This window comes from Salvelinus fontinalis, chromosome 20 (assembly GCF_029448725.1).
Source record: "Salvelinus fontinalis isolate EN_2023a chromosome 20, ASM2944872v1, whole genome shotgun sequence".
Lineage (NCBI taxonomy): Eukaryota > Metazoa > Chordata > Actinopteri > Salmoniformes > Salmonidae > Salvelinus > Salvelinus fontinalis.
In genome coordinates, this window is record NC_074684.1 from 17,668,539 (window position 1) to 17,695,340 (window position 26,802).

At 47.4% G+C, this 26,802-nt stretch overlaps 1 protein-coding gene across 8 annotated transcripts in view; it reads right to left on the reverse strand.

Moving 5' to 3' along the window:
- Positions 1-26,802, reverse strand: part of LOC129817427 (mitochondrial peptide methionine sulfoxide reductase-like) — a 116,130-nt gene that overhangs the window by 22,456 nt on the left and 66,872 nt on the right. For 6 of the 8 annotated variants that reach the window (XM_055872646.1, XM_055872652.1, XM_055872653.1 and 3 more), the window contains 4 exons: positions 16,685-16,753; positions 14,674-14,793; positions 8,638-8,742; positions 2,706-2,812 (listed from right to left, as the gene is read on the reverse strand). In XM_055872646.1, the coding sequence (XP_055728621.1) occupies positions 2,706-2,812; positions 8,638-8,742; positions 14,674-14,793; positions 16,685-16,753 (401 nt within the window). The remainder of the gene's footprint in view (positions 1-2,705; positions 2,813-8,637; positions 8,743-14,673; positions 14,794-16,684; positions 16,754-26,802) is intronic. The other 2 variants (XM_055872648.1, XM_055872649.1) reach the window with 1 other exon arrangement.

Genomic DNA, 26,802 nt, shown 5'->3' on the forward strand with positions numbered 1-26,802 from the left:
CCCATTGCCCTTTATGGTTGTGAGGTCTGGGGTCCGCTCACCAACCAAGATTTCACAAAATGGGACAAACACCAAATTGAGACTCTGCATGCAGAATTCTGCAAAAATATCCTCCGTGTACAACGTAGAACACCAAATAATGCATGCAGAGCAGAATTAGGCCGATACCCACTAATTATCAAAATCCAGAAAAGAGCCGTTAAATTCTACAACCACCTAAAAGGAAGCGATTCCCAAACCTTCCATAACAAAGCCATCACCTACAGAGAGATGAACCTGGAGAAGAGTCCCCTAAGCAAGCTGGTCCTAGGGCTCTGTTCACAAACACAAACACACCCCACAGAGCCCCAGGACAACAGCACAGTTAGACCCAACCAAATCATGAGAAAACAAAAAGATCATTACTTGACACATTGGAAAGAATTAACAAAAAAACAGAGCAAACTAGAATGCTATTTGGCCCTAAACAGAGAGTATACAGTGGCAGAATACCTAACCACTGTGACTGACCCAAACTTAAGGAAAGCTTTGACTATGTACAGACTCAGTGAGCATAGCCTTGCTATTGAGAAAGGCCGCCGTAGGCAGACATGGCTCTCAAGAGAAGACAGGCTATGTGCTCACTGCCCACAAAATGAGGTGGAAACTGAGCTGCACTTCCTAACCTCCTGCCCAATGTATGACCATATCAGAGAGACATATTTCCCTCAGATTACACAGATCCACAAAGAATTCGAAAACAAATCCAGTTTTGATAAACTCCCATATCTACTGGGTGAAATTCCACAGTGTGCCATCACAGCAGCAAGATTTGTGACCTGTTGCCACCAGAAAAGGTCAACCAGTGAAGAACAAACACCATTGTAAATACAACCCATATTTATGTTTATTTACTTTAACTTGTGTGCTTTAACCATCTGTACATTGTTACAACACTGCATATATATATAATATGACATTTGTAATGTCTTTATTGTTTTGAAACTTCTGTATGTGTAATGTTTACTGTTCATTTTTTATTGTTTATTTGACTTTTGTATATTATCTACCTCACTTGCTTTGGCAATGTTAACACATGTTTCCCATGCCAATAAAGCCCCTTGAATTGAATTGAATTGAATTGAGAGAGAGAGAGAGAGAGAGAGAGATAGAGAAGAGAGAACGAGAGAGAGCGAGAGAGAGAGAGAGAAGAGAGAACGAGAGAGAGAGAGAGAGAGAGAGAACGAGAGAGAGAGAGAGAGAGAGAGAGAGAGAGAGAGAGAACGAGAGAGGAGAGAGAGAGAGAGAGAGAGAGAGAGAGAGAGAGAGAGAGAGAGAGAAGAGAGAACGAGAGAGAAGAGAGAACGAGAGAGAAGAGAGAACGAGAGAGAGAGAGAGAGATAGAGAGAGAGAGAGAGATAAGAGAGAACGAGAGAGAGAGAGAAGAGAGAACGAGAGAGAGAGAGAGAGAGAGAGAGAGAAGAGAGAACGAGAGAGAAGAGAGAACGAGAGAGAAGAGAGAACGAGAGAGAGAACGAAAGACAGAGATAGAGAGATAAGAGAGAACGAGAGAGAGAGAGAGAGAGAGAGAGAGAGAGAGAGAGAGAGAGAGAGAGAGAGAGAGAGAGAGAGAGAGAGAGAGAGAGAGAGAGAGAGAGAGAGAGAGAGAGAGAGAGAGAGAGAGAGAGAGAGAGAGAGAGAGAGAGAGAACGAGAGAGAGGAAGAGAGAACGAGAGAGAGAGAGAGAAGAGAGAACGAGAGAGAAGAGAGAACGAGAGAGAAGAGAGAACGAGAGAGAGAGAGAGAGAGAGAGAGAGAGAGAGATAGAGAGAGAGAGAGATAAGAGAGAACGAGAGAGAGAGAGAGAGAGAGAGAGAGAGAGAGAGAGAGAGAGAGAGAGAGAGAGAGAGAACGAGAGATAGAGAGACAGAGAGAGAGAGAGAGAGAGAGAGAGAGAGAGAGAGAGAGAGAGAGAGAGAGAGAGAGAGAGAGAGAGAGAAGAGAGAACGAGAGAGAGGAAGAGAGAACGAGAGAGAGAGAGTGAGAGAGAGAGAGAGAGAGAGAAGAGAGAACGAGAGAGAGAGAGAGAGAGAAGAGAGAACGAGAGAGAGAGAGAGAGAGAGAGAGAGCAGTAAGGTTGTAGCCACCGGAGGAAGAGAGAGAAGGAGACCTGAAGCAGGAAGGAGACCAGCCTAGCTCCACTGTAAGCTCTCCCTTCTTCTGGAAGCTATGCATGCAGCAGTGTTGGGGAGGGTGGGGTCTAGTGCGGTAAAGCTGCTCCATATAGCGCTGCACCACAGAGATTCTGCTGTTCCTCCCCTCCTGTTTTCTCCTCTCACCAGGGGAATCAGTGGCAGCATGCAATCCCTCTCCATTAAACATATGCATTATGCAGGTGGGGTAGGCTGCCTGGCTTTATGCATGTTCCCTGTAAGGTGACGGGATTTGAACCTGGACTGATGCTCGTTGGAAAGATGGGCGTGTTGCAGCAAGCATTTAATGTGACTGGTGCAGTCGGGGGGGGGAACGTTGTCTTTCTCAATGTAAAGCTGGTATAATGTGTTCTGGTATGGGCCGTATGGCTACTGTATGGGATTTTCCGTGTTTATTTATTCGGGGGAAATGGATTTTCTTTCACATCCAGCTTTTGTTTCTACGGCTTGAACCTCTCGAGAGAACTGATTATTGAGTTGATGTGACTCCCACACACAGAAACTTTACTTTACCTTCTGATAGTCGTCTTTGGAGGCCAGAGCCTGTTCAAGCTGCTCCTGTGTGTATGTGTAAATGGCTGATCGATAGGTCGTTCCTACATCGTTGCCCTGGCGCATTCCTGACAATGAGAGAGAGAAGGCAATGTTGTGTAACTGTTAGAGAATTTACTGGACTAAAGAAAACACTTTTCACTCAATATAGAGGAAGACATAAACAAAGGACAAATCACACAGAGAGAGACACACACACAACCACACTCAGACAGACAAACAAAAAAACAAACGTCCTCTCACTGTCAACTGCGTTCATATTTGTATGAACATAAGATTCAACAACTGAGACATAAACTGAACAAGTTCCACAGACATGTGACTAACAGAAATGTAATAATGTGTCCCTGAACAAAGGGGGGGTCAAAATCAAAAGTCAACAGTCAGTATCTGGTGTGGCCACCAGCTGCATTAAGTAATGCAGTGCATCTCCTCCTCATGGACTGCACCAGATTTGCCAGATCTTGCTGTGAGATGTTACCTCACTTTTCCACCAATACACCTGCAGGTTCCCGGACATTTCTGGGGGGAATGGCCCTAGCCCTCACCCTCCAATCCAACAGGTCCCAGACGTGCTCAATGGGATTGAGATCCGGGTTCTTTGCTGGCCCTGGCAGAACACTGACATTCCTGTCGTGCAGGAAATCACGCACAGAACGAGCAGTATGGCTGGTGGCACTGTCATGCTGGAGGGTCGTGTCAGGATGAGCCTGCAGGAAGGGTACCACGTGAGGGAGGAGGATGTCTTCCCTCCACCTCCAAATCGATCCCGCTCAAGAGTGCAGGCCTCGGTGTAACGCTCATTCCATCGACGATAAACGCGAATCCGACCATCACCCCTGGTGAGACAAAACCGCAACTCGTCAGTGAAGAGCACTTTTTGCCAGTCCTGTCTGGTCCAGCAATGGTGGGTTTGTGCCCATAGGCGACGTTGTTGCCGGTGATGTCTGGTGAGGACCTGCCTTACAACAAGCCTACAAGCCCTCAGTCCAGCCTCTCTCAGCCTATTGCGGACAGTCTGAGCACTGATGGAGGGATTGTGCATTCCTGGTGTAACTCAGGCAGTTGTTGCCATCCTGTACCTGTCCCGCAGGTGTGATGTTCGGACGCACCGATCCTGTGCAGGTTTTGTTACACGTGGTCTGCCATTGCGAGGACGATCATCTGTCCATCCTGTCTCCCTGTAGCGCTGTCTTAGGCGTCTCACAGTACGGACATAGCAACGTATTGCCCTTGCCACATCTGCAGTCCTCATGCCTCCTTTCAGCATGCCTAAGGCACATTCACGCTGATGAGCAGGGACGCTGGGCATCATTCTTTTGGTGTTTTTCAGAGTCAGTAGAAAGGCCTCTTTAGTATCCTAAGTTTTTATAACTGTGACCTTAATTGCCTACCGTCTGTAAGCTATTAGTGTGTTAACATCCGTTCCACAGATGCATGTTCATTAATTGTTTATGGTTCATTGAACAAGCATGGGAAACAGTGTTTAAACCCTTTACAGTGAAGATCTGTGAAGTTATTTGGATTTTTACGAATTATCTTTGAAAGACAGGGTCCTGTCACGTTCCTGACCTGTTTTCTGTTATTTTTGTATGTGTTTAGTTGGTCAGGGCGTGAGTTGGGGTGAGCATTCTATGTTTTGTGTTTCTATGTTTAGATCATTGGAAATTAGCCTTATATGGTTCTCAATCAGAGACAGGTGTTTGACGTTTCCTCTGATTGAGAATCATATATAGGTAGGCTGTTCACACTGTTTGTTTGTGGGTGGTTGTCTCCTGTGTCTGTGTATGTGCACCACACGGGACTGTTTCGTTTTGTCGTTCGTGTATATAGTCTGTTCCTGTTCGTGAGTTCTTCGTGTATTTATGTAAGTTCCATGTTCAGGTCTGTCTACGTCGTTTTGTTATTTTGATAATCCTTTCAAGTGTTTATCGTGTTTCGTCTTTTCTTTAATAAATTGGTTATGTCAAAATTTCATGCTGCGCTTTGGTCCAATCCCTACTCCTCCTCTTCGGACGAAGACCGTTACAGAACCACCCACCCCAACTCTGGATCAAGCAGCGTGAAAAGAACCAGGACTCGTGGACTTGGGAGGAAATATTGGACGGAAAGGGACCCTGGGCTCAACCAGGAGAATATCGCCGCCCCAAAGCTGAGCTGGAGGCAGCGAAAGCAGAGAGGCGGCGATATGAGGAGGCAGCACGGAAACAAGGCTGGAAGCCTGTAAGTCAAACCCAAAAATTTCTTGGGGGGGATCTCGGGTAGTTTAGTTGGGTCAGTCGGGAGACGTGAGCCAACTCCTCCTGCTTACCGTAGGGAGCCGGTGAGGGCGGATTTGGAGGTTAGCGACGCAGAGACAGTAAAGGAGTTAATGGAGAAATTGGAGGAGAGAGTTATGAGAGATGTACTGGTTTGGTGCATGAGGCACGGCATCCGTCCGAATGAACGTGTTGGTGAGTTAATGTCACCGGGAACAGCTCTCCATACTCGTCCTGAGGTGCGTGCTAGCCGTCTGGTTAAGACAGTGCCTACAGCACGCACAAAGCCTCCTGTGCGTCTCCAGAGTCCTGTGCGTCCTGTTACTGCTCCTCGCACTAGCCCTGTGGTGCGTGTCCCCAGCCCAGTACCACCAGTGCTGACACCACACACTAAGCCTCCTGTGCGTCTCCAGAGCCCTGTTCCTCCTCCACGCACTCTCCCTGTGGTGCGTGTATCCAGCCCATTGCCTCCAGTTCCGGCACCACGCATCAAGCCTCCTGTGCGTCTCCAGAGCCCTGTACGCACTGATCTTTCTCCCCGCACTCGTCCCGAGGTGCGTGCCCTCAGCCCGGTACCACCAGTCCCGGTATCACGCACCAGTCCTATAGTGCGCCTTGAGAACTCAGTGTGCACTGTTCCTGCTCCCCGCACTAGCCTTGAGGTGCGTGTCTCCAGTCCGGTACCACCAGTTCCGGCACCACGCACCAAGCCTCATGTGCGTCTCCAGAGCCCTGTACGCACTGTTCCTTCTCCCCGTACTCGCCCTGATGTGCGTGCCCTCAGCCCGGTACCACCAGTGCCGGTACCACGCACCAGGCCTATAGTACGCCTTGAGAGTCCAGTGTGCCCTGTTGCTACTCCCCGCACTAGCCTGAAGGTGCGTGTCTTTAGCCCGGTACCTCCAGTTCCGGCACCACGCACCAGGCCTACAGTGCGTCTCAGCCGGCCTGAACTGCCCGTCTGCCCAACGGCGCCTGAACTGCCCAACGGCGCCTGAACTGCCCGTCTGCCCAACGGCGCCTGAACTGCCCGTCTGCCCAACGGCGCCTGAACTGCCCAACGGCGCCTGAACTGCCCGTCTGCCAAACGGAGCCTGAACTGCCCGTCTGCCCAACGGCGCCTGAACTGCCCGTCTGCCCAACGGCGCCTGAACTGCCCGTCTGCCAAACGGAGCCTGAACTGCCCGTCTGCCCAACGGTGCCTGAACTGCCCGTCTGCCCAACGGTGCCTGAACTGCCCGTCTGCCCAACGGTGCCTGAACTGCCTGTCTGCCCAACGGCACCTGAACTGCCCGTCTGCCCAACGCCGTCTGAACTGTCCGTCTGCAAAGCGCCGCATGAACTGCCCGTCTGTACTGAGCTTTCAAAGCCGCCCGTCTGTACTAAGCCTGCAAAGCCGCCCGTCTGCCATGAGCCTTCAGAGCCGTCCGCCAGACAGGAGCCGCTAGAGCCTTCCGCCAGACAGGAGCCGCTAGAGCCTTCCGCCAGACAGGAGCAGTCAAAGCCTTCCGCCAGACAGGATCAGCCAGAGCCTTCCGCCAGACAGGATCAGCCAGAGCCTTCCGCCAATATGGTTCTCAATCAGAGACAGGTGTTTGACGTTTCCTCTGATTGAGAATCATATATAGGTGAACAGCCTACCTGCGCTTTGGTCCAATCCCTACTCCTCCTCTTCGGACGAAGAGGAGTAGGACAACCGTTACAGGTCCTGATAAAGGGATGTTTCTTTTTTTTGCTGAGTTTATATATAAGGGGACCTAAGCTGAGATCATTTCATTCGCCAACCAACCAGCAGACGGTGCTTGCTCTGACAGGCACGTCTTATGAACCAAACTCACAGTCAACCCTGTCTGTCTGGGGAAAACTACCTGGAGATGAAACCAGACCAACCGCGCTGTAATTTCAATCAAAGTACAGTTCACCTTGATCCATATATAGAAACGGATACAGATACTGCCTGTCTCTGTGTAATTATTCTGTTTCTGGGAGCGGAGAGGGAGCTGTGCAGACACACAGTGACCCACACTGATTTTGTTCCCTGACAAAAAGCTCCCATTCAAACACGCAATCATTGGCTAGGTGTTAGGGGACACATTTAGTCATACTGTTGATAGTAGTGTCCTGTTACGATCACATGGAATATGACAGTGAGTCTTATGATATGGGAATCAGTAGGTTAACCTCATCTAGCATCACTGGGCCTGTGAGCAGCACTTCAGAGAGTACTTGGCCTTAGTCTCTATCTGAACCTTCCTGAATATTACATCCACTTTGGGAACGAGGACTAAACTACAGCGGGAAGATATGCAGGTACACTGTATTCACTGAGTATAACAAACATTTGGAACCCCTTCCTACTATTGAGTTGCACCCCTTTTGCCCTCAGAACAGCCTCAATTCATCGGGGCATGGACTCTACAAGGTGTTGAAAGCGTTTCACAGGGATGCTGGCCCATGTTGACTCCATTGCTTCCCACAGTTGTGTCAAGTCGGTTGGATGTCCTTTGGGTGGTGGACCATTCTTGATACACAGGGGAAACTGTTGAGTGTGAAAAACCCAGCAGCGCTGTAGTTCTTGACACACTCAAATCGGTGCACCTGGCACCTACTACCATACCCTGTTCAAAGGTACTTCAATCTTTTGTCTTGCCCATTCCCCCTCTGAATGGCACACATACACAATCCATGTCTCAATTATCTAAATGCTTAAAAATCCTTCTTTAACCTGTCTCCTCCCCTTCATCTACACTGATTAAAATGGATTTAATAGCTGACATCAATAAGGGATCATAGCTTTCACCTGGATTCTCTTGGTCAGTCTATGTCATGGAAACAGCAGGTGTTCTTAATGTTTTGTACACTCAGTGTGGGTAATGCATTATGGATGCACATTTGATTTAAATCAGGATCTTTCTTTGAGCCCACCATATCAAACCATCAAATCTAAAATAGCATCTTTGAAAGTGTTGAATGGAGGAAATGAACAGTTATATTCTGCACGCTATGTGCAACATCAATATTCTGGAGCCAAACCACTCCGGAAGTAGGTCATGATTCATGACACTGAAGTGACCTGAGAATGATAACGTAGTACTGTCAACAGTGTGGAAGAAAGTCACCAACAATGTGTCTCATCTTGTGTGTATCTTCTTCTCCACTGTGTGTCATAGCTTCTATGTGTGTGTTTAAGTTTGTCCAGAGGTTGGGCTGGCCAGCGGACTTGACGTGCCTGAGGTGAGGAGGGGTCAGAGCTAACACAGAGAGGCACATTTCTCTGGGGCCGTGTGTACCCTGTGGACTCACACACACTCACACAGGGTCAACAAGGGTAAAATTAAGCACACACTCAAGGCGCTGTGTGTGATTAGGTCACACACTCCAGGCACCTCTCTGGGTGGAGCGTGACTCTCTCGCTCTCTCCATCTCCCTCCTTCCTTCCCTCCCTTCCTCCCTCCCTTCATTCCATAGAACCCTGATTGTAGGCGCTCAAAATGGCGGACTCATCATTTTGCTATGGATAGCTTAGGGCAGAGAGAAAGCAGTATAGACTTGGTTTAAACTACGGCAAGTCGTTTGGAAATACTGTAATTGTATATACCAGAGGTGTCTGTGTGGATGGACAGAGAGGGTTTTACCTTGAGTTGGGTTGTGGCTCTCCCAAAACACCTTGAGCAGTTTGGAGAAACTTGTCTTCTCTGGCTCCCAGACCACCCGGACAACCTCAGTATGACCTGTTCTACCTGAAGGAGACAGCAGAAGACAGGAGAGATGGGCAGGTTAGGAGAAATAGGCAGAAAGTTGCACCAATCCACTGGTCCAGGATCAGATATTTCCTTATCCCTCTGGTTAAGATTAGGAGTGGTTTATGATCATCTCATTCTAGCTCTGTGGATAAGAAACCTTGAGTTTTCTATCAACTCATCAGAAGCAGTGAAAAGCCTGACTGTGAGTGTCTCTTGTTCTCCAGTCCAGTCGTGAGCTGCTGTCCTGGAGGAGTTCTGAATGTTTTATCCAAGAAGAGAGTCCCTCTGGCCCAGGGCTCTGGAGGTACAGTAGGAGAGTCCTCCAACCACGCAAGCTGGAGACCCAGGACGGGCTGATTGGATAGAGCTGTTTGGAGAACTCTTTCATTCACTCTTCCACTTCTACCTCCTCCTTTCTCTTTCTGTCTTCTCATCCCCTACTTTGTCTCATCTCGCTCCCCACACTCGCTTCCCTCCCTCACTGGCAGTTGAATATCTAGTGCCGAGGGACATTCACAAAAGTTCACATCTCAATATGACCGAGTAAAACAGTGTTTCATATATCGGCCTGCTCTTCTATTCCTAATTCAAGACATTTCTAGCGAGATTACTTTATTCCACTGAGATTGGTGTGTGTTTAATATCACCTCAAAAGGCTGTGTTCTCCACTATCTGCAGCACATCTACAGCTGGGATATTAAAAAAGTAATAAGAACTAACCTGTAGGGTCACTCTCATTACAGACTGACGCTACAGAGGAACTGTACAATAAAACTGATGGAAGAACACAGTGATGTCCTGGAGACAGGATGAGGAACAAGGGAGTACATGGGACACAACTGATATGGTGTATCATTTTGAGAGCACACACACACACACACACACACACACACACACACACACACACACACACACACACACACACACACACACACACACACAGTTGATTGCACAGACACACGCTCATTTTCTCCCTCCCTCTTCCATTCTCTCTCCCTGTAAACAATTCTTTCTTTCAAATCCATCCTTCCATTGTCTCTGTTTCAGCCTCTATTTATTTCTCCTTTCTCCTCCATCCGGTGGCTCCCTCGCTCAGCTGGTGGGCCTGGCAGTGGAGCTGTGTGTTCAGGGTGAGCTGAAGGACGCCTGAGACACACACAGTCATCATCCGCTGGCAGCTCAGGGGAGGATGGGCAACACGGCTGCCAGCATGAGGCTCAGCAGAAGTCAGAAGTCCATATGCCACCACTCTCTGCATCCCACTGCACTATATGCATGGCCTGGAGCAAAGAATACGTTACACTCTTTTTTATTCAGATTTCTTTTTCAAATGTGATTGACTGCGATTGACCAACTATGGTGTTCAAAGACAATGAGGACTTGTGACCTCCAGCCCTGTATTCATGTACTGCCCTGTCCTATTTTCTACTGTACACATCCCTCATCCAAATTATGCTTTCCTCCATTCTCTCTCTGTTTCTCTGTCTTTGTGTCGGTTGTCTGTTCAATACATTCCTGCAACCCCTAATCCCTTGTTGACACAGGATCCCGTTCCAATCTGCACACTGCAGACGCTGCAGACGCTGTGTGTGTGTGTTTCTGTGTGCAGACAGGGGAAGGAGGAAGGGGTACAGTTATCTTTCTACAGCCACACAGGGATCAAACCCCCTCACATTGATCTGCAGCCCTAGCAGCAGTGAGTAACAGTCAGTAACAGTTAGTAGCAGTCAGTAACAGTGAATAACAGTCAGTAGCAGTCAGACACAGTTAGTAGCAGTCAGAGCAGTCAGTAACAGTCAGTAGCATGCAGTAGCAGTCAATAGCAGTCAATAGGAGTCAGTAGCAGTCAGTAACAGTCAGTAACAGTCAATAGCAGTCAATAGCAGTCAGTAACAGTCAATAGCAGTCAGTAACAGTCAATAGCAGTCAGTAGCAGTCAGTAACATTCAATAGCAGTCAGTAGCATTCATTAACAGTCAATAGCGGTCAGTAGCAATCAATTGCAGTCATTAGCAGTCAGTAACAGTCAATATCAGTCAGTAACAGTCAATATCAGTCAGTAACAGTCAATAGCAGTCAGTAACAGTCAATAGCAGTCAGTAGCAGTCAATTGCAGTCATTAGCAGTCAGTAACAGTCAATATCAGTCAGTACAGTCAATATCAGTCAGTAACAGTCAATAGCAGTCAGTAGCATTCAGTAAGTCAATAGCAGTCAGTAACAGTCAGTAAGAGTCAATAGCAGTCAGTAGCATTCAGTAACAGTCAATAGCAGTGAGTAACAGTCAGTAACAGTCAGTAACAGTCAATAGCATTCATTAACAGCCAATAGCAGTCAATAGCAGTCAGTAGCAGTCAATAGCAGTCAGTAACAGTCAATAGCAGTCAGTAACAGTCAATAGCAGTCAGTAATAGTCAATAGCAGTCAGTAATAGTCAATAGCAGTCAGTAGCAGTCAGTAACAGTCAATAACAGTCAATAGCAGTCAGTAACAGTCAGTAGCATTCAGTAACAGTCAATAGGAGTCAGTAACAGTCAATAGCAGTCAGTAACAGTCAATGGCAGTCAATAGCAGTCAGTAACAGTCAATAGCAGTCAGTAACAGTCAGTAGCATTCATTAAGAGTCAATAGCAGTCAGTAACAGTCAGTAACAGTCAATAGCAGTCAGCAGCATTCAGTAACAGTCAATAGCAGTCAACAGTCAATAGCATTCATTAAGAGTCAATAGCAGACAGTAACAGTCAATAGCAGTCAGTAACAGTCAATAGCAGTCAGTAACAGGCAATAGCAGTCAGTAGCATTCAGTAAGTCAATAGCAGTCAGTAACAGTCAGTAACAGTCAATAGCATTCAGTAACAGTCAATAGCAGTCAGTAACAGTCAGTAGCCGTCAGATGTCCGTAGTTGTCAGTAACTGTCAGTAGCATTCAGTAACAGTCAATAGCAATCAGTGGCCATCAGCAGTAGTCAGTAGCCGCCAGTAGTTGTCAGTAACAGTCAATAACCGTCAATGGCAGTCAGTAACACTCAATAGCAGTCAGTAGCATTCAGTAACAGTCAATAGCAGTCAGTAAAAGTCAATAGCAGTCAGTAACAGTCAATGGCAGTCAGTAACAGTCAGTAGCATTCAGTAACAGTCAAAAGCAGCCAGTAACAGTCAGTAGCAGTCAGTAACAGTCATTAGCAGTCAGTAACAGTCAATAACAGTCAATAGCATTCAGTAACAGTCAAAAGCAGTCAGTAACAGTCAATAGCAGTCAGTAGCAGTCAGTAACAGTCAGTAACAGTCAGTAGCCGTCAGTAGCATTCAGAACAGCCAATAGCAGTCAGTAGCGGTCAGTAACAGCCAATAGCAGTCAGTAACAGTCAGTAGCAGTCAATAGCATTCAGTAACTGTCAATAGCATTCAGTAACAGTCAGTAACAGTCAATAGCAGTCAGTAACAGTCAATAGCAGTCAGTAACAGTCAATAGCAGTCAGTAACAGTCAGTAACAGTCAATAGCATTCAGTAACAGTCAATAGCAGTCAGTAACAGTCAGTAGCAGTCAGTAGCAGTATATAGCAGTCAATAGCATTCAGTAACAGTCACTAGCATTCAGTAACAGTCAATAGCAGTCAGTACCAGTCAATAGAAGTCAATAGCATTCAGTAACAGTCAATAGCATTCAGTAACAGTCACTAGCATTCAGTAACAGTCAATAGCAGTCAGTACCAGTCAATAGCAGTCAGTAGCCGTCAGTAGTAGTCAGTAGCCGTCAGTAGTAGTCAGTAGCCGTCAGTAACCGTCAGTAGTTGTCAGTAACAGTCAATAGCAGTCAGTAACATTCAATAGCAGTCAGTAACAGTCAATAGCAGTCAGTAACAGTCAATAGCAGTCAGTAACAGTCAATAGCAGTCAGCAGCATTCAGTAACAGTCAATAGCATTCAGTAACAGTCAGTAGCAGTCAGTAACAGTCAGTAGCATTCAGTAACAGTCAATAGCAGTCAGTAACAGTCAATAGCAGTCAGTAACAGTCAATAGCAGTCAGTAGCAGTCAGTAACAGTCAGTAACAGTCAGTAGCAGTCAGTAACAGTCAGTAGCCGTCAGTAGCATTCAGAACAGTCAATAGCAGTCAGAAGCAGTCAGTAACAGCCAATAGCAGCCAGTAACAGTCAGTAGCAGTCAATAGCATTCAGTAACAGTCAATAGCATTCAGTAACAGTCAATAGCAGTCAGTAACAGTCAATAGCAGTCAGTAACAGTCAATAGCAGTCAGTAGCCGTCAGTAGTAGTCAGTAGCCGTCAGTAGTAGTCAGTAGCCGCCAGTAGCCGTCAGTAGTTGTCAGTAACAGTCAGTAACAGTCAGTAGCAGTGAGTGGCAGTCAGTGAGCTGAGGCAGGATTTCAGCACCACCAGATAGACATCTCTCTGCCTCAGCGCAGTACTCTGCATTCTACATTCTACAGGGCAGTTCCACTACTGCCAGAACAGAAAACGAATGATAACAAAACATAAATAAAATGAAACATTTACATTTACATCATTTACATTTTACATTTACATTTTACATTTTACAGCGCACGCACATACACACACAGTCTCACACACACACACACACACGTTTCTTTTAGTATCGTCGTCAAACAATTGGTTCCCATTCAAAATCGTATTTTCCCTAACCCCTAACTCCGAAACCCTAACCCTAACCCTTACTACTAAACCTAATTGTAATATTAACCCTAAACCTAACCTCTATGAATAAAATAGCAAAATGTCCCCACTTGTCCGAATTTTACTTGCTTTACTATCCTTGAGGATTTCTGGTCCCCACAAGGATAGTAAAACCAAAAACACACACACGGCCGAGGGCCCAGCCAAGTCTGTGAAGGTCAGTGCTGGTCATGAAGGTTCAGAGTTCAGACAATGCCCTCAGTTGTCAGAGGAACACCCAGCAGGGTTTTATTATGTTACCTCCTATTCCCAGAAAACTACATTCACACAGAGCAAAATCTCATTTCCTAGATCCTAAATCCTAAATCCCTCAAAGCAGGATGGAGATACAGTGGGTGCATCTAAAAATAACACAGAGACAGCTGACAGTGTTTGGATAATGCCCTGAATGTTCAAAAACACCCAACTCCCATTATCGCAACGAAAGGAAAACTGTAGAGAACAAGTTCACTGTCTGAACCACGTCGACTTTCTTCCACCGCTGATTTGGATTCTCATTTCCAAACCAATTTTTTATTCTCCATTTCAATAGACAGCTCAAAATGACACCTACTGTAGCTGCTTTGTTACTAAGAGGAGGGAGGCAGAATGAGGACATCCATCACAGAACCATAGAGCTACTGTAGTGATGCTCCTCCTGGTGGATTTCTCTAGTCACACACTGCACACACACTTAGAAAGTAGAATACAGACAGATACTGGTGTGTACCAAACAATGGCCTTACACACACTCCTTAACTGTCAGGATCATTAAACACAAACACACACACCATGCTAGACCGCGGTCAACCATTTGTGGCAACCTTTTCCCTGCTCCACTAGAAATCGGGCCTGTGGGATTCCATTGTGTTTTCATGGGCAGGTTGTGAGAAAACAAAGAGCTGAATACTGTCAATTTAAACAACAGATACCTCTGCTACTGACTAACTGTGTATTATTCTCCTGCTGCTGCATGTACAGTACAGTAGTACCTGATAGAAATGTAAGGACATTCATTAAATACGTGTAGAAGTCAATTTAACATGAGGAGATGATCAACACATGCATCATTTTTGAGGCTGGTTAGTGTGTTCCACACACGGAGTGTGGAGGGCGGCTTATGACACACAATAGTCAAAATAATGAATTATTGTGAGCACGCTGTTTGTTCTACAAGCATTTGGACATTGTGACAGAGTCAGGGGCATTGTTGATAGCTAGCTATGTTGAGTGGTACCTGTGCAGGTCTCTTCGTAGGTGGGGTTGGGGGTGAGGCCTCCAGCATAGCCCACTTGGGTGGAGTAGACCCCCTTCTGCTTCCAGAACTTCCTCTCTGCTCCCCAGAAACAGCCCATCCCTTTAACACAACACACCTTAGTCAGAAAGAGACCATCCCTTTAACAGAACATACTTCTGTCAGAAACAAACCATCCCTTTAACGCAACAGACCTCATACAGAAAGAGACCATTCCTTTAACAGAACATACTTCTGTCAGAAACAAACCATCCCTTTAACGCAAAAGACCTCATACAGAAAGAGACCATCCCTTTAAGACAAGACAGAAAATACTTGTGACCTTGAGACATTAAGGTCACAAAAGCATAGTTCTGAGATATTGAGCATCAAAGTTTTCACATTCCAGATCTCAGAACTGTTTTGTTGTGAATTCTTCTTTCATAACCCATTAACGTCCTCACGTACCTAAAGTGCAGAGTATCACAATCCTGAGGCATTTGTAAATCCGTTTTTTTAAGGGGGTGCAATTGCAGATAGAATCTTATGGCTCTGAAATGTCTGTCTGGGTTCAGCCAGATTGTAGCTATTTGAATACATAAATGATAAAATAACACTATTTTACCAAGATAGAGTCATTATGGTCATCAGATGAATTGCGGTCATCACTGAACAACGATGTGACAACATCATTTACTTTCAGATTTCTGCCTGTTGTTTTTTGCTTGTGTTCCATTATTGCTGACTAGACTAGCCCAGACCATACCTAGAGGGAGATGGCAAAGATGTGTTCTGATTAGTCCGTCTGTATTTGTTCAGGTTTGTGATCGCATTGCAGATAGAACCTTATAGTGCCAAGTTCAGATGGCTTTATACAGATAGAACCTTATAGTGCCAAGTTCAAATGGCTTTATACAGATAGGACCTTATAGTGCCAAGTTCAGATGGCTTTATACAGATAGAACCTTATAGTGCCAAGTTCAGATGGCTTTATACAGATAGGACCTTATAGTGCCAAGTTCAGATGGCTTTATACAGATAGGACCTTATAGTGCCAAGTTCAGATGGCTTTATACAGATAGAACCTTATAGTGCCAAGTTCAGATGGCTTTATACAGATAGAACCTTATAGTGCCAAGTTCAGATGGCTTTATACAGATAGGACCTTATAGTGCCAAGTTCAGATGGCTTTATACAGATAGAACCTTATAGTGCCAAGTTCAGATGGCTTTATACAGATAGAACCTTATAGTGCCAAGTTCAAATGGCTTTATACAGATAGAACCTTATAGTCCCCAAGGTCTCGATCTCAGTTAGCAGCATTGGAGGGATAATGGGTGGGTAGATGGATTATAAGGTGGAGTGAGTAAAATACTAAACAGTGTTGATTTCATTACCTGTCTTAGGTGTTACATGAATACAACAGCCCACACTGATATACCTGATACATACCATGTGGGAGTATTAACACAAGGTAGGGCTGAACGTAGCCAATCACTGGCACAGTGGCAACTGGGGGGGGGGTAGAAGGCAGGCTTTTGTCAAGTCAAGTCAAGGGTAACTGGCACCTTTTAAGGCTGTTCACAGGGGGATTTGTGATTTGAAACGCTCGACCGGTAACAAGAGCATGTAAGGCTGCTTTAAAACATGCTTATTTGTACACATGCCCGGGAGATAAAGAGGCTGATTTCTCTACTGTCTGTCCTGATGGATTACACAGTTTGACTCCCCGAATGGAGAAAAGAGGAGCTGAACTAATGCATTCTATTAAAGAGATAATCACCCCCTGCAATTCATCTCTGCGCCCCTTCCTCCTACCCATCCCTCTATTCTCTCTCTATCTTCTTTTTGTTTTTCACTTAGTTTTCTGAACCTAACTGAGTATCTGGGGGGGGGACTAATTACACTATACTGTCCGGGTGTCATCCTCCCCTCTTTCCCCCTATCCCCTGCCCCCTCTCTCCTCTCCCCCCTCCCTCCCGTACTCCCCCCTCTTCTCATACGGATCACTTACCAAACATAGACATCTGAAGTCCCTCTGGGAATGGTGGAACAGTCCTGTTGCCGTTGACGTCGTGCTTGGCTGTAGGACACACAGGGAACAATGGAGAAGGTCTCTGTCAGTCAAACACAGACACACACACGCGAACGAGCGCACGCCAAACACACACGTGCGCACACACTACCACCAAACAAACGCTTACACACCGACACACACCACTGATACAATAATGAGCGGCCATTGTAAGATAGTCTGGTCTATCTCTGGTGTGGAAGGACTGAGGGATAGATTTTTTTGCATATGCAGTAGCTAGCCCCTTCCATACGAAGAGCACTATCACTAGAAACGGATGTGTTGCGGGGCATGACTGCAGTTGGTTCTATTCCAGTAAACTAATTACCCAACACAAAGAGGTACTTTGCCATCGCAAAATAAAGGCAGTGAAAATTCACCTGGGGGGGTTTTACAGCATGCGCACACACACACACTGACCCATTTAAACACTCCCATTCATCCCTGCATGATTTCTTAGCAACTGGAATCATTGAAATCAACTGACAAAGCCAGAGGTGGAAGAAGTCCAATTGGGGCTACAGAGCCACCTGGCTGAGCTAATGTGTGTGTGTGTGTGTGTGTGTGTGTGTGTGTGTGTGTGTGTGTGTGTGTGTGTGTGTGTGTGTGTGTGTGTGTGTGTGTGTGTGTGTGTGTGTGTGTGTGTGTGTGTGTGTGTGTGTGTGTGTGTGTGTGTTGCAGATGGCCTGCTGTTGTGGAGGGTAGTGTGTGTGGTTTAGGATAAATCGGGGGTAGTGAGCCCAACATCTGGAGCCAGCCATGCCCTCGCTGCGCTGTCCTCATGCATGGGCGCGTCGCCATGGCAGCCAGGCGTTCCGATACAGTCAGCTGGAGACCGAGCACCAGACAATCTACTGCAGCACCGTAGTCACACGGCCACCACGGCCTCCCTAACACTCAGTCAGTCCATCTCCCTGTCAGTCAGTCTGTCTCTCTGTCAGTCCGTCTATCTGTCTCTCTGTCAGTCTGTCTCTCTGTCAGTCTGTCTCTCTGTCAGTCTGTCTCTCTGTCAGTCTGTCTCTCTGTATATCTGTCTCTCTGTCCATCTCTGTGTCAGTCCGTCTCTGTCTCTCTGTCAGTCCGTCTCTCTGTCAGTCCGTCTCTCTGTCAGTTTGTATCTCTGTCAATCTGTCTCTCAGTCAGTCCATTCGTCAATCCTTCATTTATCTGTCAGTCAGTCATAGTTTTGCTTACACTAATCTGCTTCCTTCAGTTCTACAGAGAAGGGATTAGCAGCTGGAGACCGAGCACCTGATAAGGAAGAATCGGACCAAAGCGCAGCGTGGTAAATGTTCATGACTTTTATTGAACTGAACACTGAAACAAAAATAACAAAGTGAATAACGAAACCGAAACAGTCCTGTCAGGTGCAGAAAACACTAAACAGAAAATAACTACCCACAAAACACAGGTGAGAAAATGCTACCTAAGTATGGTTCCCAATCAGAGACAACGATAGACAGCTGTCCCTGATTGAGAACCATACCCGGCCAAAACAACGAAATACAACACATAGAAAAATGAACATAGAATGCCCATCCAAATCACAGCCGGACCAAACCAAAATAGAGACATAAAAAGCTCTCTAAGGTCAGGGCAGGACAGTACCCACCCCCAAAGGTGTGGACTCCGGCCGCAAAACCTGAACCTATAGGGGAGGGTCTTAGTGGGCATTTCTCCGCGGTGGCGGCTCTGGTGCGGGACGTAGACCACGTTCCACCTCTGGCTTGGCCCACTTAGGTGGCGCCTCTAGTGCGGGGACCCTCGCCGCCGACCCCGGACTGGGGACCCTCGTAGCGGGCCCCGGACTGGGTACCCTCGTTGCGGGCCCCTGACTGGGCACCCTCGTTGGAGGCTCCGGACTGGAGGGCGTCGCTGGAGGCACCGGACTGGAGGGCGACTCTGGAGGCTCCGGACTGGAGGGCGTCGCTGGAGGGAGGAGACGCAGAGACAGCCTGGTGCGTGGGGCTGCCACAGGGCCCACCAGGCTGGGAGACCTACAGGAGGCCTGGTGCGTAGAGGAGGCACAGGATGAACCGGGCTGTGGGGGAGCACTGGAGCCTTGGCACCACTCCTCATTTATCTGTCAGTCAGTAATAGCTTTGCTTACACTAATCTGCTAGAGCCGTCCGTCGAGACAGACGGACGGCTCTAATGGCTCGGGACAGACGGACGGCTCAGACGGCGCTGGGCAGACGCATGGCTCAGACGGCGCTGGGCAGACGGATGGCTCAGACGGCGCTGGGCAGACGCATGGCTCAGACGGCGCTGGGCAGACGGATGGCTCAGACGGCGCTGGGCAGACGGATGGCTCAGACGGCGCTGGGCAGACGGATGGCTCAGACGGCGCTGGGCAGACGGATGGCTCAGACGGCGCTGGGCAGACAGATGGCTCAGACGGAGCTGGGCAGACAGATGGCTCAGACGGCGCTGGGCAGACGTCCGACTCTGACCTGCTGAGGCGCATAGTAGGCCTGGTACGTGGTGCCGGAACTGGTGGTACCGGACTGGAGACACGCACCTCAAGGCTAGTGCGGGGAACAGGAACAGGGCACACTGGACTCTCGAGGTGCACTATAGGCCTGGTGCGTGGTACCGGAACTGGAGGTACCGGGCTGAGGGCACGCACCTCAGGGCGAGTGCGGGGAGAAGGAACAGTGCGTACAGGGCTCTGGAGACGCACAGGAGGCTTGGTGCGTGATGCCGGAACTGGAGGTACTGGGCTAGAGACACGCACCACAGGGAGAATGCGTGGAGGAGGAACAGGGCTCTGGAAGGTACTGGAGGTACTGGGCTAGAGACACGCACCACAGGGAGAATGCGTGGAGGAGGAACAGGGCTCTGGAAGCCTGGTGCGTGGTGTAGGCACTGGTGGTACTGGGCTGGGGCGGGAAGGTGGCGCCGGATATACCGGACCGTGCAGGCGTACTGGCTCCCTTGAGCACTGAGCCTGCCCAACCTTTCCTGGTTGCATGCTCCCCGTAGCCCGTCCAGTGCGGGGAGGTGGAATAACCCACACTGGGCTGTGTTGGCGAACCGGGGACACCATGCGTAAGGCTGGTGCCATGTACACCGGCCCGAGGAGACGTACTGACGTACTCCTGGTACCGCTGCTGCTGTCGCTGCTGCCCGTTGCCACGCTGCTTGATCCTTGTTTGGTGGGTGATTCTGTAACGGCAGTCTACTTCGTCCTCCTCCTCAGACGAGGAGAGGCGAGAAGGATCAGAGGACCAATGCGCAGCGTGGTAATTAGACATAATGAATTTAATAAAACACTATACAAACTGACAAAACACACTAACCGTCACAGTCCCGTGTAGCACCAACACTGACACAGGAACAATCACCCACAAACAAACAGTGAGAACAGCCTACCTTAATATGGTTCTCAATCAGAGGAAACGTCAAACACCTGCCTCTAATTGAGAACCATATCAGGCAACACATTAACCCCAACATAGAAACACAACACATAGAATACCCACCCCAACTCACGCCCTGACCAACTAAACACATACAAAACAACAGAAAACAGGTCAGGAACGTGACAAAAACACACACAACCTCTCTGACTATAGTGATGTTTTAGGTGACTTCATCTTCAGAACCGTTCGCCTTTTTATTCATACAGAAAGTTGCCATGGTGAGTTGGATGAAAAAGATGTTCGACCCTCCGTCACTGTGTTTGTGTAAAGACTATGTCATGTTGACCTGAGTGACAGAAGACACACTGAGAGGCTGTCTCCTGGCAAGCCTCAATAAACCCCCTCCACTTTGGAATTTGAAGATTGCTGCTAAAGTGCTGTGAACAGGCAGGCTAGCATGGAGCCTAGCTGGGCCCAACTAATTTAATATGTGAGAGTGGAGTGAGGAGATTGCATAAGAAAAAACACCATTAAATCACTTTTACATCCACACTGCTCACCAGCCCAGAATGTTTCCCAGAGTTCACCACACAGGCACTCTAGCCAACGCTACATGTAGCATAGTAGTGACTTTGTCCCAGTTTTACTACAGTTTCATTCCTATGACTGCCAAAAACCTCTGCCAGTGAACCATAGATTTGAAATCATTGCATTGTGGAGTATCAGTCCTGGGCTAAAGCAGGCCAAGATACATATATTTTTTCATTTCTTTTTTCATTTTACCCCTTTTTCTCCCCAATTTCGTGGTATCCAATTGGTAGTTACAGTCTTGTCTCATCGCTGCAACTCCCGTGCGGTCTCGAGAGAGGCGAAGGTCGAGAGCCATGCGTCCTCAAAAACACGACCCGACCACGCCACACTGCTTCCTGACACAATGCCCGCTTAACCCGGAAGCGAGCCGCACCAATGTGTCAGAGGAAACACTGTACACCTGACGACCGTGTCACCGGAGAGAAGAATGGTGCTACGAGGGTATTATCCTAATCTGCAATGCATCATGGCTTTCTGCTGTGGCCATACCATAGGACCCATACCCTCCCATATACAGTGGCTTGCAAAAGTATTCACCCCTCCTTGGCATTTCTTCCTATTTTGTTGCCTTACAACCTAGAATTTAAATGGATTTGGTAGGGTTTCTATCATTTGATTTACACAACATGCCTACCACGTTCCCCCACTATTTTTATAGTGAAACAAACAAGAACTAAGACAAAAAAACAGAAAACTTGAACGTGCATAACTGTTCACCCCCCCCCCACACCCCCAAGGCCATACTTTGTAGAGCCACCTTTAGCAGCAACTACAGCTGCAAGTCTCTTGGGGTACGTCTCTATAAGCTTGGCACATCTAGCCACTGGGATTTTGGCCCATTCTTCAAGGCAAAACTGCTCCAGCTCCTTCAAGTTGGATGGGTTCCTCTGGTGTACAGCAATCTTTAAGTCATCAACATATTCCCAATTGGATTGAGGTCTGGGCTTTGACTAGGCCAATCCAAGACATGTAAATGTTTCCCCTTAAACCACTCGAGTGTTGCTTTAGCAGTATTCTTAGGGTCATTGTCCTGCTGGAAGGTGAACCTCCGTCCCAGTCTCAAATCTCTGGAAGACAAACAGGTTTCCCTCAAGAATTTCCCTGTGTTTAGCGCCATCCATCATTACTTCAATTCTGACCAGTTTCCCAGTCCCTGTCGATGAAAAACATCCCCACAGCATGATGCTGATGGTGTTCTCGAGGTGATGAGAGGTGTTGGGTTTGCGCCAGACGTAGCGTTTTCCTTGATGGCCAAAAAGCTATATTTTAGTCTCATCTGACCAGAGTACCTTCTTCCATATGTTTGGGGAGTCTCCCACATGCCTTTTGGCGAACACGAAACGTGGTTGCTTATTTTTTTTCTTTAAGCAATGTCTTTTTTCTGGTCACTCTTCCATAAAGCCAAGCTCTGTGGAGTGTACGGCTTAAAGTGGTCCTATGGACAGATACTCCAATCTCCGCTGTGGAGCTTTGCAGCTTCTTCAAGGTTATCTTTGGTCTCTTTGTTGCCTCTCTGGTTAATGCCCTCTCTTGGCAGGTTTGTTGTGGTGCCATATTCTTTCATTTTTTTATAATGGATTTAATGGTGCTCTGTGCGATGTTCAAAGTTTCAGATCTTTTTTTATAACCCAACCCTGATCTGTACTTCTCCACAATGTTGTCCCTGACCTGTTTTGGTCTTCATGGTGCCGCTTGCTTGGTGGTGCCGCTTGCTTGGTGGTGCCGCTTGCTTGGTGATGTTGCAGACTCTGGGGCCTTTCAGAACAGGTGTATATATATACTGAGATCATGTGACACTTAGGTTGCACACAGGTGGACTTTATTTAACTAATTATGTGACTTCTGAAGGTAATTGGTTGCACCAGATCTATTTAGGGGCTTCATAGCAAAGCGGTGAATACATATGCACGCACCACTTTTCCGTTGAATCTTTTCAACATTTTTCTTTTTTTAAATTTCACTTCACCAATTTAGACTATTTAGACTATAAAAATACATTTGAATTACAAGTTGTAATGCAACAAAATAGGAAAAATGCCAAGGGGGATGAATACTTTGCAAGGCACTGTACACAGAGGGCAAAAACAATATCCAGCCTTTTGCCTTTCCCTGCAATCGTCACTGTAGCACCACGCATTAATGCCCACCATGCAGCCCCAGCCCCTAAACCCCAGCCGTAGTCTCAATACCCCAGCCCCTATACCCCAGCCGTAGTCTCAATACCCCAGCCCCTAAACCCCAGCCATAGTCTCAATACCCCAGCCTCTATACCCCATCCACAATACCCAAGCCCCAATACCCCAGCCCAAATACCCCAGCCCAAATACCACAGCCCCTATACCACAGCCTCTATACCCCATAGAGGCTGGGGTATATCGCCCAGCCGTAGCCCCAGCCCCACCCCCAGCCCTAGACCAAACCCCAGCCCTAGACCCACCCTCAGCCCTAGACCCCCCCTAGACCCCCCCCAGCTCCTCCAGTCTCATTATCTTAGTGTGGTGGCAGTAATCACAGCCATTGGGGAACAACCGAACAGAAGCGTGTTCATTAATGGCTGGACGCCTCCCGCTGTAAGATAAACAATCTAAATGTAAATGTCAGCAGGGAAAAACAATGAGTCCAGACAGAATATTAATGACTCGAAACCTCACTCTGTTCTGCTCAGTGTGTGTGTGTGTGTGTGTGTGTGTGTGTGTGTGTGTGTGTGTGTGCATCTGTGTGTGTGTGTGTGTGTGTGTGTGTGTGTGTGTGTGTGTGTGTGTGTGTGTGTGTGTGTGTGTGTGTGTGTGTGTGTGTGTGTGTGTGTGTGTGTGTGTGTGTGTGTGTGTGTGTGTGTGTGTGTGTGTGAGGGAAGGGGGGTAGCGACACGAGACACAGAGGAGACACCAGGAGATACCACCAAACTCCCCTCCCTAGCCCCACTGACGCCCCCAAACCCCCCTCCCCTCTCCCAGCGGTCCTCTTTTCCCCCACCATGCACCAAACTGCTCCCTGTCACCCTGCCCCCCAGGACACATGTCCCCCCTCCCTCCCTGTTAAACATGATGCCACTGTGAAGGGCAGTCACCCTCACAAGCACACTTCATCATTCACTACTCACACACGGACATGCACACACACTGAAATCTGTATAAGACTGAAGAGATAGGTTTATAAAAATACAACTAATACTACACTATTTATTTGACTGGAAAATCTACAGTGGCATGAAAAAGTATGTGAACCCTTCTGGAGTGGCCCAGTCAGAGTCCTGACCTCAACCCGATTGAGATGCTGTGGCATGACCTCGAGAGCGGTTCACATCAGACATCCCGAGAGTATTGCAAAACTGAAACAGTTTTGTAAAAAGGAATGGTCCAAAATTCCTCCTGACCGTTGTGCAGGTCTGATCCGCAACTACAGAAAACATTTGGTTGAGTTTATTGCTGCCAAAGGAGGGTCAACAAGTTATTAAATCCAAGGGTTCACATACTTTTTACACCCTACACTGTGAATGTTTACACGGTGTGTTCAGAGACATGAAAACGTATAATTGTTAGTGTGTTATTAGTTTAAGCACACTGTGTTTGTCTATTGTTGTGACCTAGATGAAGATCAGATCAAAATTGATGTCCAATTTATGCAGAAATCCAGGTGATTCTAAAGGGTTCCCATACTTTTTCTTGCCACTGTATATTGTCTGCCCCTTTCTTTTACAGATTCAGAAAAGCTGCCCCAGAAATGAAGGAAAGAAGTGAATATAAGACGGACTAGCTGACTGTGTGTATTGCTTCAATCCTCTCAGAAGTGCTCTGCCTAATGCATTTTGACTTGTACGCGTCCTTCAGCCGAGCGTGATAAACTAAAGCCAGTCTTTAGCACTCTAAATGGCAGGGGACACAATGAGAAGAAAGACAAATTGCGTTCTCTAAAATAAAAGAGAAAATAAGCACCACGGACAAAATGTTTTCGAGCACTTTCATTAATATTCCCGTATATTGACACACCATACAATTTTTTTTATTTTTTTACATACAGTAATTATTCTATGCCACGGCTTTGATAGCACATTCTTTAATTTCTCCCTATCTATCGCTGCAAGAATTACAATGGAATTGTTTGTTGATTAATTGAATTGACATTTTCTGTATGGGCACGCTTTAGCCTCCATCACACATATTACACTTGTTGTTGTGTGAAAGAATTGTTTAATGCAGCATTAACATTTACATCACTAGTGAGTACGCACGCACGCACGCACACACGCACGCACACGCGTACGCACACACACACCGAAGAACCAGGATGAGAGAATGAGGCTTGAATATGACAAAGCATGTGTTTTTGAACTAACCCCATGAGACAATATATCTTTTGAATAACATCATACAACATCATATTTTCATTTTCACAAGTATAATGTCTCTCTTCAACAAAAGCTTGATTGCAGCTACGTCGACAGAAGAAGAGGAGGAAGAGTATTCATGCTGCTCTGTAATGATGTTTTATTTGCCAGGGAAGAGCAGTCAACGCCATTAGAAAGCCCTTCCTAGGTAAACTCACATGAATAATCAAACAGCACGAAGCCCTACTTCAGCATGTGTGTGGCTATGTAAATTCAGCTGCAGTGAGAGAGGATCTTCAGTATGACTCTGACAGGGGAAGCTGAATTTGGCTTTTTCCAACCCTCCCCTCTCCTATACCCTGCCTATTAAGCGGTTCCTCTCCTCCCTCCCATCTCTCCAAGAGGGTAAGATATGACTAACTAGCCTGCCTGGAGCTTCTTTCCCAGCTCCCCCAAAAACTGTCTGAATAATGAGGGTAATCATGGAGCAGACCTTATCCAAGGTGGCATTTGCACTCTCCCTCTGCCCGCTATCCTCTCTGCCCGCCAGGCTCTCTGCCCGCCTGCGCCCACTGTCCCCACCACACACTCACTCCACGAGTTAGTGCTGCTCTACTTCCAGCCACTCAGACCGGGCCAGACCCCCTGTATCCGGGCAGGGCTGCTCATTTGGCAGGCTATTAGCCTTGAGAATTAGCTGCAAAAATATGTGCGCAGACATGTGTGAGTTATCTCCATATGTTTATGGGGGGAGCGAGGGTTGATCTGGACTGCTATTGTTAATGCACACAGATGATTCATCGTTTAGAGAGAGTCACAGTGTCAGGTCCTCTGAGATCCATCCATATTATTCAGATTCAGTTTAGTGGTGAAGGGAGAGAGAGGCACTGTCATTTGTGTGTGTGTGTGTGTGTGTGTGTGTGTGTGTGTGTGTGTGTGTGTGTGTGTGCGTGCGTGCGTGCGTGCGTGCGTGCGTGCGTGCGTGCGTGCGTGCGTGCGTGCGTGCGTGCGATGGCCTACAGTAGGCGATGGCCTACAGTAGACGGACGTACCGTATCTTCTGTCCTATCCTGACCAGGGGAGTAAAAGACCTTGGGTTGAAGGGCTGGGTAGATATTCTCTCTGTCTAGCTGTTGGAGTCTGGGAGGTGAACTCATCCATAACATCATCCCTTCACAGTCCCCTCTCATCCCTCTCTACCTCTCTGGTCTAAATGTGGCCAGTGAGAACAATCCCCCCCCAGGGCTCTTTGACTGGAGTCCAGAGAGTCTACTTTAGTGAGACTCATGGGAGCTGATCTCTAGAAATAGGTAACAGTCACAGTGAAGTGAGCACTAAATTAAATCTCTGTTTTATGGATTGGGTCCAAATGACCGTTGAAAGGAGAGGAGGCTATTGTCCTACAGGAGGTCGACCCTCTCCCTGGTCGTTTAATTTGAGGAACGTTGTGCCCCCGTCCCACCCCATCCTCGAACCGCTTCCAAGCCCCAGTTTGATTGGTGCCCCTGCTCCTCATTTTAATGTATCTGCCCTCTTCTCTGCTGGAGCTACTGTCATTGTATAGGCCAGCAGCAGAACGTGCTAGCTTTCCCGTCACTACTACTGTCGTTGTATAGGCCAGCAGCAGAACGTGCTAGCTTTCCCGTCACTACTACTGTCGTTGTATAGGCCAGCAGCAGAACGTGCTAGCTTTCCCGCCACTACTACTGTCGTTGTATAGGCCAGCAGCAGAACGTGCTAGCTTTCCCACCACTACTACTGTCGTTGTATAGGCCAGC